Here is a 12,644-nt window from a genome sequence, read left to right on the forward strand (position 1 = left end):
GGGGGGCGGGGGGGGGGCTCATGGCATTTTCTTTTTATGCCTACATGATTTAAATTTTAGCTTCACTGGGACTTCTTACAAAGCGCCAGACATTCTCTTGGTGTTTACAAATGGTAACTTAATAAAAGGTTGCATGACAGTTACCTGGCTTTTCTCAGAATCTCTTATAGCTTTCTATAGAGGTGTAGGTCTCAACCAGAAGGCACTCCAAAGACCTCTCCCAAAGGTCTCAGAGGCCAGGAGTGAGTCTCCCATCGGAGGAGGCACATTAGGACCCGGATAGCTCCCGGATGATGAAACTTAGAAAGGAAGCTGGCTTCATTGTCTGGTGGAGTCTCTGATCACCCCACCTGTTTTCCAGCCCCCTGAAGCAGCGTGCGCTCAGGACGCCCTCAGTTTTCAATAGTCACTGATTTAGCTCTGACAACTCGGAGGAAGAAAGTACGTGTGGGAGACTCATGGCCCACTCCTGGAAATAAGAGAAATTGTGCCCCTTCAAAGGGCCTGTGTATCAAGAGACGGAATTGATTTAGTTCCCTCTTCCCATCCTGTTTCCTCACCAAAATATAATTGAAGAGCTAATCTGACTTAATGACATTGAAAAATTACCTAGAACCATTCTGTCTTTTCACTTTTTGCCCATTTCCAACAATCAGATAGGAGTTTTCCTAATCTTTGTGTCCCTGGAACCTAAGCACAGAGGAAGCAGTAACTACTTGTTAAAGAAAGTATCACTTTGTGATTCTAGGGAATTCCACATTTTGTAATTGGCTTCAAAAAAGGTGAACAGGCGGGGGGCTCATGGGATTGCTCCATTCTAATATCCATGTGCCTGAATTGCTCCCTAGCTGCCAGGGCAGGAGCCTTGAAATGCCCCGCGTGCCAGGGGGGTGAGGGTAGACCCCGGGACCCTCGTTTTAACACGTGAAATGAAAAAAGTATGCTCGTAGCAGACAATTTAGAAATGCAAATTAAAATTACATGTATTCCTACCACTCGGAGATCACAACGCCTCGGTTTATGAAACCCTCACTAAGAGCCAAGCCTAGTTTTAAAACGCGCGATTTCACTTCCTAAAGGCTCTTATTTCGCGGAATTTCGCGGGCTCCGCTCGGGGCCGATGTGGCGCACGAGAGAAAATGTGGTCGGGCAGAGGTGACAACCATCTGTCAGTCTCGGCAAAAAGTCATCAGTCTGGAAATCTCTTCGTTTGGGATTAGACTCAGTCGTTCCGGGTGGAAATGCGTCAGCCTAGGGAATAAAATCCGTCCGAGGAAACTCCGCCGGGTTCCAGACCCTTCCTGAGGAGCGGAGCTGTGCCCAGACCCTCCAGGGCCCCCAGCCCCGGATCCCGCCGGTCTCCCCCTACCACGGCCCCTCCGGCCCGGGACGGCTGCCGCCACGCTGGACGCCCCGGCCCCACCCCCTCCGGGCTCGCCGGACCAATGGGCGCCGAGAGCGGCCACGCGTCACGCGGCGCTGGCCAATCACGGAAGGCCACGACCGTAGAAAGGCTGGGTGCGGCGGGGCCGGCCCGGTGGACGGCGGCAGCGCGCACTGGCGTAGACGCTCTCGGGCCATGGTGGTGGTGGCATCCGCGCAGAGCCCGGCCGCCGGGGCACCCAAAGTGCTGCTTCTGTCCGGCAAGCCCGCCGCCGCCGCCGCCGCCGCCGCCGGAACCCCGGCCGGCCGGGCTCTGCCACTCATGGTGCCGGGCCAGCGAGGGGCTAGCCCGGAGGCGGCGAGCGGGGGCCCACCCCAGGCGCGCAAGCGACAGCGCCTCACGCACCTGAGCCCCGAGGAGAAGGCGCTGCGGAGGTGGGCGAGGGTCCGGGCGCGGACCCTGAGGGCGAAGGGCGAGGGGCTGGGACCCGGATCCGAAGCCGGGCGCTAAGCGCCTGCCGCGCTCGGGGCCCTGGGCCTGGCCCGTAGGGTGCCAGCGTGGCGCGGGGCGGGGCAGGAAGTCGGGAGTCCCGGGCTGCCCGGGCCTTTGTTAAACCCCCTTCTTTTCTGTCTCATTAGAGATGCGTAGAGCTGGGTGTTCGCGCACTTGGGTTCCAGGCCCTCTTGCTATGTGACCATAGATCTGTCATTCAGTTTTTCTGAATTTGGGCAGTGGCATGGACTCGATTGACCTACTTTTTTTGGAGGGTCACGGAGCCGAAATGACAGTTGTCGAGAGGGCTGTGAGCTCCGTGAGGCTCTTTAGTCAAACTTAATCTCCGCGCCCTTAAAAATGGTATCTATTCATGAGGTTGTTGGAAAGATTGAGTGAGAAATGCCTAGTACCCAGTTCTCGTAAATGTTAGTTCTTTTGTGGTCATGGTGCCTTTTGTGATTTAAGTGCCTCCTTGAGCAGACGCCGGGCCCAGCCTTCCGGGGACTGCCCAGGATGTCAGCTAGGGCGAAAGGCATCGGCCTCTCCTTTATTTGAATTATACGGGGGGAATAAAAATGGGAGGAGGAAATCTCTTATGATGCAAGATGAGTAGTATTTGTGTCCAGTGTCCTTGCTGTGGCCGGGATGCGACGGGGGTGTGGATGACGCAATATGGGAGAGAATGAAGCAGTTCTTCAAGCCAGAGCCAGGAAAGGCTCTATTTTTTGTTTTGTTTTATTGAGGGGAGGAGCCTGGAGTGTATTTTACCTTAGTCTACCTTATACTGTAAATGAAAATGAAAGCACCAGCTGGCCAAGTTCTCAAATAAAGATATAAATAAGATTTGAGATGACTTAGTGTATTTATGTCCCTTTTGTTCTCAGGAAACTGAAAAACAGAGTCGCAGCCCAGACTGCCAGAGACCGAAAGAAAGCTCGAATGAGTGAGCTGGAACAGCAAGTGGTAGATTTGGAGGAAGAGGTAAAAATACTTAAGGTCAAACTCTTATCTTTTATTTCTTGTATATCCTTCCTGGTGAATGTTCCTGTCTCTTTAGAATACAACTGGACAGTTAATTAAAAGTTAAGCTAAAAAAAAAAGTTAAATGAATCTAAATTAGGGTAGATAGGTAGTTAAGTGATTAGGTGGTGAAACTTGATGAGAGCAGAAGTGGTTGACCCCTGGCATTTGGTGCTAGATCTATCTCCAAGTTGGTGAATTACAACATTGCAACGTTTATCGAGTTAGTACTAAGAAATTCGTAAAAGCAGATAGAAAATCATTGCTTAAACCTGAGACCCTTCCTGGCTTGGCCAAAAGTCCACTAACGGTTCCCTTCCCCTTCTAGGGCCCACTTACTACCTAATCTTAAATTGTTGCCAGCTACACATCTTGAATACATAAGGATTTCATATATATCCATACCTATATTTACACACACACATACACACACACTTAACATATTTTGATTTTATGGTCCACTATTACCACTTCTGTTACAACCTGCTAATTCAAGATAGGAATTTTTTTTTTGCCATCATATCTAAATTAAAGCCACAAGTCACCCTTTGCTGAGGTCTATATTAGTAGTGGGAAGCATTGTTATTTGTGACCCCACGGCATGGCACTTGTTTTTCATAACTATGACCTTTCCTTTGAATACCTACTGTGAACCAACTGTATGAGCAGAGTTTTTCAAAAGGTCTAAGAGATAGGGGCGCCTGGGTGGCTCAGTCGTTAAGCGTCTGCCTTTGGCTCGGGTCATGATCCCAAGGTCCTGGGATCGAGCCCCACATCGGGCTCCCTGCTCAGCAGGAAGCCTGCTTCTCCCTCTCCCACCCCCGCTGCTTGTGTTCCCTCTCTTGCTGTGTCTCTCTGTCAAATAAATAAATAAAATCTTTAAAAAAAAAAAAAAAAGGTCTAGGAGAAGGAAAGGAAACCAACTGTAGAACTGTAGTAAAACTCATCAGCTAGATTCTTAAGTGAAAGAACTGGGTGTTTCAATAGCTTCTTCTTGAACTTACTTCCAGAACCAAAAACTTTTGCTAGAAAATCAGCTTTTGCGAGAGAAAACCCATGGCCTTGTAGTTGAGAACCAGGAGTTAAGACAGCGCTTGGGGATGGATGCCCTGGTTACTGAAGAGGAGGCTGAGACCCAGACCAAGGTAGGTCATCTCATTTATCTGATGCCCTTTGTGAGAACTGCTTCTAAGTGACATGACCCCTTAATGACACTTACTGATTTTTCAACTGTGTAGTGAATAGTACTAAATCCTAATAATTAAAGTAAGTTACACAGCTCTCTAAGAGCAAGTACTAACAAATATCGATAGCCAACAAGATGTACCATGTCAGTGTTAAGGAGAACCAGAAAAAGGGGCTTCTGGGTGGCTCAGGTGGTTAAGCATCTGCCTTCGGCTCGGGTCATGATCCTAGGGTCCTGGGATCGAGCCCCACGTCTGGCTCCTGGCTCAGCGGGGAGCCTGCTTCTCCCTCTGCCTCTCCCCCTGCTCATGCTGTCTCTCTCTATCTCTGTGTCTCGAATGAATAAATAAAATCTTAAAAAAAAAAAAAAAGAACCAGAAAAAGAGAGCCAGTCCAATCTAACAAAATGCTCCTAAAACTGTAGTAGTTCTTTGATGAATATGAATGAGTAGGGACAGGATTTACTGTGATAGTGACACCCCTCTGATAGAAGGTGATTATGGGTTTTAATGCACAGACATGGTGAATTTATTGACAGCACTTAAGTGGTCTGAGATTGACAGTAGGGCAGTTCTACTCTGTGAAGCTAATGTTCAGAACAAACTTAAAAAAATTACTGTCCAAAAAGATTGGGGCCTAAATTCACTATGGAACTTTGTTAAGATTATTGGGGGAGCGCCTGGGTGGCTCATTCGTTAAACATCTGCCTTCGGCTCAGGTCATGATCCCAGGGTCCTGGGATCAAGCCCCGCATCGGGCTCCCTGCTCAGCGGGAGGCCTGCTTCTCCCTCTCCCACTCCCCCGCTTGTGTTCCTGCTCTCGCTATCTCTCTCTCTGTCAAATAAATAAATAAAATCTTTAAAAAAAAAAAAAAAAAGATTATTAGGGGGGCACCTGGGTGGCTCAGTCCATTAAGCGTCTGCCTTCGGCTCAGGTCATGATCTCACGGTCCTGGGATTGAGCCCTGCATCAGGCTCCCTGCTCGGGGGGGACCTGTTTCTCCCTCTCCTCCCTACTTGTGCTCTTTCTTGCTCTCTCTCAAATAAATGAATAAAATTTAAAAAATACATATTTTTATAGAGGGACGCCTGGCTGGCTCAGTTGCTGGAGCATGAGATTGTCAATCTCAGGCTTGTGAGTTCAAGCCCCACTTTGGGTGCAGAGATTACTTATGATAAAATCTTTTTTTTTTTTTTTTAAGATTTTATTTAGGGAGAGGGAGTGAGCACACATGTGAGCACAGTAGGGGGGGGTGCAGAGGGAGAGGGAGGAGCAGACTCCCCACTGAGCAGGGAGCCTGATGTGGGGCTCAGTCCCAGAACCCTGAGATCATGACCTGAGCTGAAGGCAGATGCTTAAGCGACTGAGCCACCCAGGCGCCCCTAAAAGTAAAATCTTAAAAAAACAAAACATTATTATGGAGAATATCATTGAAGATATTATTTAAGAATATATCAGTCTTGGGGCACCTGGGTGGCTCAGTCGTTAAGTGTCTGCCTTCGGCTCAGGTCACGATCCCAGGGTCCTGGGATTGAGTCCCGCATCGGGCTCCCTGCTCGGCGGGAAGCCTGCTTCTCCCTCTCCCACTCCCCCTGCTTGTGTTCCCTCTCTCGCTGTGTCTCTCTCTGTCAAATAAATAAAAATAAAATCTTTAAAAAAATATATATATATCAGTCCTTCCTCAACCTTTGCTTGGGGCGTTTTCGTTGCATAGAAAATGACAGAAGTTAGTCTTCCCTCTCTTTTCTCCTCTCTCTTGAGAGGACTCAATAAAATGGAAATAACGAAGGTAAGGGAAAGATTTCAGCTCTAAAGCATAGTTTTCTAGCTTTCTGGAAAGTTGAGAATCACAGCTGCCTGGTGAGCATTTCCTTGAGACTCTGTAGTTTGAGCTGTTTATTGACATTGGTCTTTCTTCCCAGGGGAATGGAGCGAGGCCAGTGGCCGGGTCTGCTGAGTCCGCAGCACTCAGACTACGTGCACCTCTGCAGCAGGTGCAGGCCCAGTTGTCACCCCTCCAGAACATCTCCCCATGGATTCTGACAGCGTTGACTCTTCAGACTCTGAGGTAGGGGTTTTTGGGATTTAATAAAGCGCTGTATAACTAGTTAATTCTATCTGTTTGATGTCTGACATTCCCAACCAGACAGAGGAGGGCAGGAGAGGTTAGTTTTGGCTGGGTTACAGGTGAACATCGACTGCTTCCCTATCTCCAGGTGATTTAGGACATAGAGTGAGGTGTAGATAAATGGGTCTGTGGGTCTCCTGTTTTGATTAATTTACATTGTGGGACCTAATAGTATTCCAGGTAAATTCTCAGTACATTCTGATGGATTCCATTTAACTTTTGCCTCTTGCAGTCTGATATCCTGTTGGGCATTCTGTTCAACTTGGATCCAGTCATGTTCTTCAGATGTCCTTCCCCAGAGTCTCCCAGCCTGGAGCAGCTCCCAGAAGTACACCCAGAAGGACCCAATTCCTTACCGGCCTCCCCTTCTCCATCACTGGGGACGTCATCAGCCAAGCTGGAAGCCATTAATGAACTGATTCGTTTTGACCACGTATATACCAAGCCCCTAGTCTTAGAGATACCCTCTGAGACAGAGAGCCAAGCTAATGTGGTAGTGAAAATTGAGGAAGCACCTTTCAGCCCCTCAGAGAAAGATCACCCTGAATTCACTGTCTCAGTGAAGGAAGAACTTGTAGAAGATGACTTCATTCCAGAGCTGGGCACCTCAGATCTACTTTCATCCAGCCACTGCCTGAAGCCATCTTCCTGTCTACTCGATGCTTATAGTGACTGTGGATATGAGGGCTCCCCTTCTCCCTTCAGCGACATGTCCTCTCTGCTTGGTGTAGACCATTCTTGGGAGGACACTTTTGCCAATGAACTCTTTCCCCAGCTGATTAGTGTCTAAGGAATGATCCAGTGCTGTTACCCTTTTCCTTGACCATTATACTGCCTGGAAGATAGCAGAGAAGCCTGTGCTTCATTTAAAAAAGCCAAAGTAGAGGGTGTACAGTCCTAGGGAATTACTCTAAAGTATTTGTTCAAACCGTATAGGTCACCCCAAGTATTGTCTTTTGTCATCCAGCAGTCCAAGGTACTCAGATATATTACTATAATCCAGAATTACAGCTTTTGAGGTTGTACCCTTAAGGGCAGTAGTTTGCCCTAAAATTCTTATGTAAGGGTCATTGGACAAGCGTCTTAGACATGGAATTTGTGAGTGGCCCTTTAACATTTCTTTTCCCTCTTCTTGGCATCCCAGGCTTACCTCCAATTTTAGGTCCTTTAGTTTGCTTCTGCAAGCAGAGAACACCTACCTGAGGGGGCTCCTTTCCTTCATGTACAGTTCAAGTAAAGATCAAGAATCTTTTGTAAAACTATGGAAATTTACTATGTAAATGCTTGATGGAATCTTTCCCTGCTAGTGTAACTTTTGGAAGGTGCTTTCTCCATTTATTTAAGACTACCTGTGCAATTAAAGAGTGCAATGCAGTGTCTTTGTTCTTTGGTAACTGTTTTCTCTCTAGGTGTTTCACTGTTTGCCATGATAGTGATTTATCCAACTTCAGTGAGCATGCCACTTTTTTTTTTTTTTAAAGATTTTATTTATTTATTCGAGTGAGAGAGAATGAGAGATAGTGCGAGAGGGAAGAGGGTCAGAGGGAGACGCAGACTCCCCGCTGAGCAGGGAGCCCGACGCGGGACTCGATCCCAGGACTCCAGGATCATGACCTGAGCCGAAGGCAGTCGCTTAACCAACTGAGCCACCCAGGCGCCCAGCATGCCACTTTTTAAAGGTTTTTCCCCCTTAGGTACTGCCTGCTTCAGTTTCAGGCTGCCATAAATGATATAATCTACTCTTTGAGCAGTTACTATTATTATTTTTTTAAGATTTTATTTATATGACAGACACAGCGAGAGAGGGAACACAAGCAGGGGGAGTGGGAGAAGGGAGAAGAAGGCTTCCCGCTGAGCAGGGAGCCTGATGCGGGGCTGGATCCCAGGACCCTGGGATCATGACCTGAGCTGAAGGCAGACGCTTAACAACTGAGCCACCCAGGTGCCCTGAGCAGTTACTATATTTCTGAGAGTTTCTTTAGCCTAACTGGCCAATACCACAGACTAGTAAATGGCAGAGCTAGAACGCTTAACCATTATTTTGCTATACCATCTTAAGGACGTGCCATTAAATATCAAGATTCTCTTGCCATTATAGGGATTAAGAACATTTTCTAGACTCAAACTCCCTGGGTTTGACTCTGCCACTGGTTTGCCAGGTAACCCTGGACATGTAATATCACTTCCTCACCGGTACAGGGGCATAATAACCTCTATAAAGGTTGCTAGAAGATTCAAAGAGATGATGCATTATAAGCTCTTGGCATACGTACACTTACCAGGCACCATCCCAAGCACTCAAAAGTTAGCTCCTCCCATAATCCACTTTGGAGAGATTTTAATCTTACAGAATTATATATTCTCTAGAACTTGTTTCACAGAAGAATGAACTTGTTCAAGAAAAAATCTGACACATCAAGTATTATCCCAAAACTATAGAAATGATAACCTCATCATCCTCCATGTGCATCTTCTCCTTGGGAATCTTCTTAGAAGATATTGAAGAACTTCCCTCATTTATCGAAAACACTTCACCTATACCAGGATTCTATGCCACTATTAAGACTACTACTACAGAGGTCAGAGTGAATGATTATAGACAAAAGGTAGTATTCAAAAAATCCTGAGCAGCAAGACAAAGCAGGCTCTACTTTCAGCCAAGTACAAGGGAATATTTGGTGTGACTGGAGGCACGTCCACTAGACAGCCTAAAATCCTTGGTCACTGAAGCCAGAGCTCAATCCTAGTTCTTGGCAATGCAAGCTTACTTAGGCTCAGTTTCTTTTTCCTTTTTTTTTTTTTTTTAATTTTTCTTCGTAATTCTCCACCCAACATGGGGCTCAAACTCACAACCTGAGATCAAGAGTCTCACGGTCTTCTGAGCCAGCCAGGCACCCCTAAGGCTGCTTCTATATTGTAAATATATAGACAGCCTCCAGCTGTCCCCATGATTAAAAATCTGATCACCTGATTTTCTATAACTGAAACTTAAGTGATGGGAATCTATTTAGGGATTATCTAAGCAAATGCAATCACAGATGCATTTTAGCCACTCTCCATAATAGCGGAAGCATCTGGAGATTGAGGCGCAAATAATTTACATTCAATGACATCACATGAAAGAGGCAGCTGTACTAACAGGGATAACACACAGGACATATATAACCTGTGTCAGTCATCGGGGTTTTCATTTCCTGCACAGATGGTGAAAATGACTAAACACTGCCCAGCCTTGCGAAAACACCTGGTATTTAAGGACATCTTTTTGAAACAAACTGGTCAGAAATAAAAATCAAGATCTTTTCCTGCAAAACCAAAGCAAGATTTCTATTAAATGCAGAGGGTTGTCCATTAATCAATCAGGTGACGAATGTCTGCACACCATTTCCCTAGGCCTTGTAACACCAATCTGTGTGCTTCCTTGCTTCTACTAGGTATACCCTGGAGCAGACACAGCAGGACAGAACTGTAGGCAAAAGGTAACGCTGCCTACTCCAAGAATATTTTATGGCATCAGTTAAATTCTAATATCCTAAGAATGAAATCTTTACTTTGTGACTTCTCAAATTCATTAAAGGACAGGAAAACTGGCTTGTTTACCCACTCATCAGTTGTTGAAAGACAATACCCTGGTCTTGCTGGAGCTGTAGTCTAAATGCATGCAATTCATATCAAAACGGACACTGGCAGAGTATCTGGACCAAATGGATATACACAAAGCTGTATTTTCTCAAGGAGTTTAATGTTACACTGACTGAACCATATTTTGTTGTGGGTTATTTCAATGAAATCTAAACACTTTAGGGCGCCTGGGTGGCTCAGTAGGTTAAGCATCTGCCTTCGGCTCAGGTCATGATCCTGGGGTCCTGGGATGGAGTCCCACATTGGGCTCCCTGCTCAGCAGGAACCCTGCTTCTCCCTTTCCCACTCCCGCTGCTTGTATTCCCTGTCTCTGTCAAATATATAAATAAAATCTTTAAATAAATGACACTTTAGGTATTCTATGAAAACACTGTAAAACTACTGGTCAAGTAGGAAGAACACTGAAGCTGGTTAAGTTTGATTGCAATTCGAAATTGTCACTATCTACCTAGGCTTTAGGTTTTCGAATCTGTAAAATAAATAAGATAGCTTTTAGGTGATTTCCAAATTTTGGTGAAAAACAATATCCTGAGTTTTCTGTAATTGCAACCCAAACTTGACTCCACCTGTCCACAAATCAGGACCCACATCAAGCCAAGGTTGTAAATATGCAGGCAATACTGCCACCCAGTGACCTGTCAACTCTTAAATAACCACATAACTGAACATTATGGAATTTCCCTTTTCCGTTTTTAGAGGTCCTAAACCTTAAAAAAAAAAATACTGTGAACGCTATATACCATTTCCAACTCTGTATTTAAACATTTTTGAAGACTGTCACTACTGTCATCTGAACAGTGGCAATCAATCACCACTGCCAAATAATGCTGTTGACCGACAGCAGCAAATTGAGTGGTAAGCATTCTGTGGGTTTTAGAACAGCAAAACAGTCTGCCTGTTTTGGAAACAGTGAATTCATTTACACAGCTTAACTTTAACCCAACATAATCATCTTCTCAAGATAAATTTAAGTCCCTCACTGATATGAATGCTTTTTCTTTTTAAGATTTTTATTTGAGAGAGAGAGAATGAAGAGAAAGAGAGCATAAGATGGGGAGGGTGAGAGGGAGAAGCAGACTCCCCACCGAGCAGGGAGCCCGATGAGGGACCCGATTCCAGGACTCCAGGATCATGACCCGAGCCGAATGCAGTCGCTTAACAAACTGAGCCACCCAGGCGCCCGAATGCTGCTTTTTCTAAGATTTATTTTTTGAGAAAGAGAGGTGCAGAGAGAGAAGCAGACTCCCCACTGAGCAGGGAAGCCTGATGCAAGGCCGGGTTTGATCCCTGGACTCCAGGATCATGACCTGAGCCAAAGGCAGATGCTCAACCGACTAAGCCACCCAGGCACCCATGAATGCTGCTTTAAATACAATTTAGAGGGGCGCCTGGGTGGCTCAGTTGTTGGGCGTCTGCCTTCGGCTCAGGTTATGATCCCAGGGTTCTGGGATCGAGCCCCACATTGGGCTCCCTGCTCCGCGGGAAGCCTCCTTCTCCCTCTCACACTCCCCCTGCTTGTGTTCCCTCTCTTGCTGTGTCTCTGTCAAATAAATAAATAAAATCTTAAAAAAAATTGAATACAATTTAGAGGAAAGCAGAGGTTGCTGATTTTACTTATGTGAGGAATACAAATACCTCAAAGTCAAAACACTTAAGAAGTTTTATTGAAAACAATAAAATACAGAAACATCAGATTCTCATTTTAAAGTAAAATTGACAGCATCTTCCAGAACCTTTCTAGTACTGCACCATTCTTGTCACTATTAACGAAAGTTTCAAATCGAAAATAATTAATGAACCTGCTTACAATAAGCATTCTTCTCATGGTTCTAGCCCCCACCCTACTTTCCTAAATTTTACATTTGCACCTTTTCAAAGATGAGTAGCAGGTTTTTTGTTTCTGCTTTTTTTATGACTAATATTTGTGAGAACTGGACTTTATATTAAAAAAAAATAAACCCACACACATCTTACTCAAACTCAGAGAAAATATACATTTGTTCATTAAAGCTCACCTGCTTTAGATAATTTTTCTCTTCACACATTAGCATAGTAAGCCAATGTTTGATCCATGCTTCAAAAGCTGTACAAAATGAAAAGACCTATTGATACCCTAAGGAAACCTTAAGGCAAAAGCAAAAGCCTTACACTACAGAAGAAAAACAAAGCAGAGGCATGGAGACTGTGGGGGCGGCTCAGATGAATAAGCACCACAAGGATGAAGAAAATTTCTGTACAAACATATGCAAAAAAGATAAAGTTTAAAAAGGAGCATTAAACATCCATTTTCCTGCAGAAATAATTAATCATGTCAGATAATCTGACTCCTGAAACAAGTTGTTTGGATTTTAATTAACAGACTCTTCATTCTCTCCTATATTTTACCAGTGGTATCAGAGCCCTGTTTTGGAGCTCTTCCTCCTTTTCCTCATACAGACCTTTGATCAGAAGCCTGGCCCACAATTCCTACCGAAGACACTCTTAGTGTGTTTTGGGTCCTTTGGAAAGTTGTCACCTCCCCTTCCGCCCTAACACTGGGACTAACTCCAGATTCTGGGCATTCACTTCATGTTTTTGAGTTATACCAGAACAAACTTCCTTTAGGATGGTGATTTCTTTAAGGCTACAAACTTTGTAAGTTGGTCCCATTAAATAATGACTTTAAAGGCAGGAGTTCTTCAAATGGCATGAATCAAACACTTGCACATTTCAACAGAATACAGTTTACATTCATCTCTAAATCTGAGATTAAGAAACTATTAGCTGGTTTCCAACTGGTTTTAATACTGG

General features: G+C 45.1%; 1 protein-coding gene across 1 annotated transcript; it reads left to right on the top strand.

Annotated features, from left to right (window-relative positions):
- Positions 1 to 1,539: 1,539 nt before the first annotated feature.
- On the top strand, positions 1,540 to 7,586 carry XBP1 (X-box binding protein 1). The gene is given in 6 exon segments (XM_021703427.2): positions 1,540 to 1,818; positions 2,764 to 2,860; positions 3,910 to 4,044; positions 6,007 to 6,042; positions 6,045 to 6,152; positions 6,445 to 7,586. Coding segments are annotated over 6 exon segments (1,173 nt in total). The 5' UTR covers positions 1,540 to 1,579; the 3' UTR covers positions 7,003 to 7,586.
- The last annotated feature ends 5,058 nt before the right edge of the window (positions 7,587 to 12,644 follow it).

Source organism: Neomonachus schauinslandi, chromosome 14 (genome assembly GCF_002201575.2).
Source record: "Neomonachus schauinslandi chromosome 14, ASM220157v2, whole genome shotgun sequence".
NCBI classification, from domain to species: Eukaryota; Metazoa; Chordata; class Mammalia; order Carnivora; family Phocidae; genus Neomonachus; species Neomonachus schauinslandi.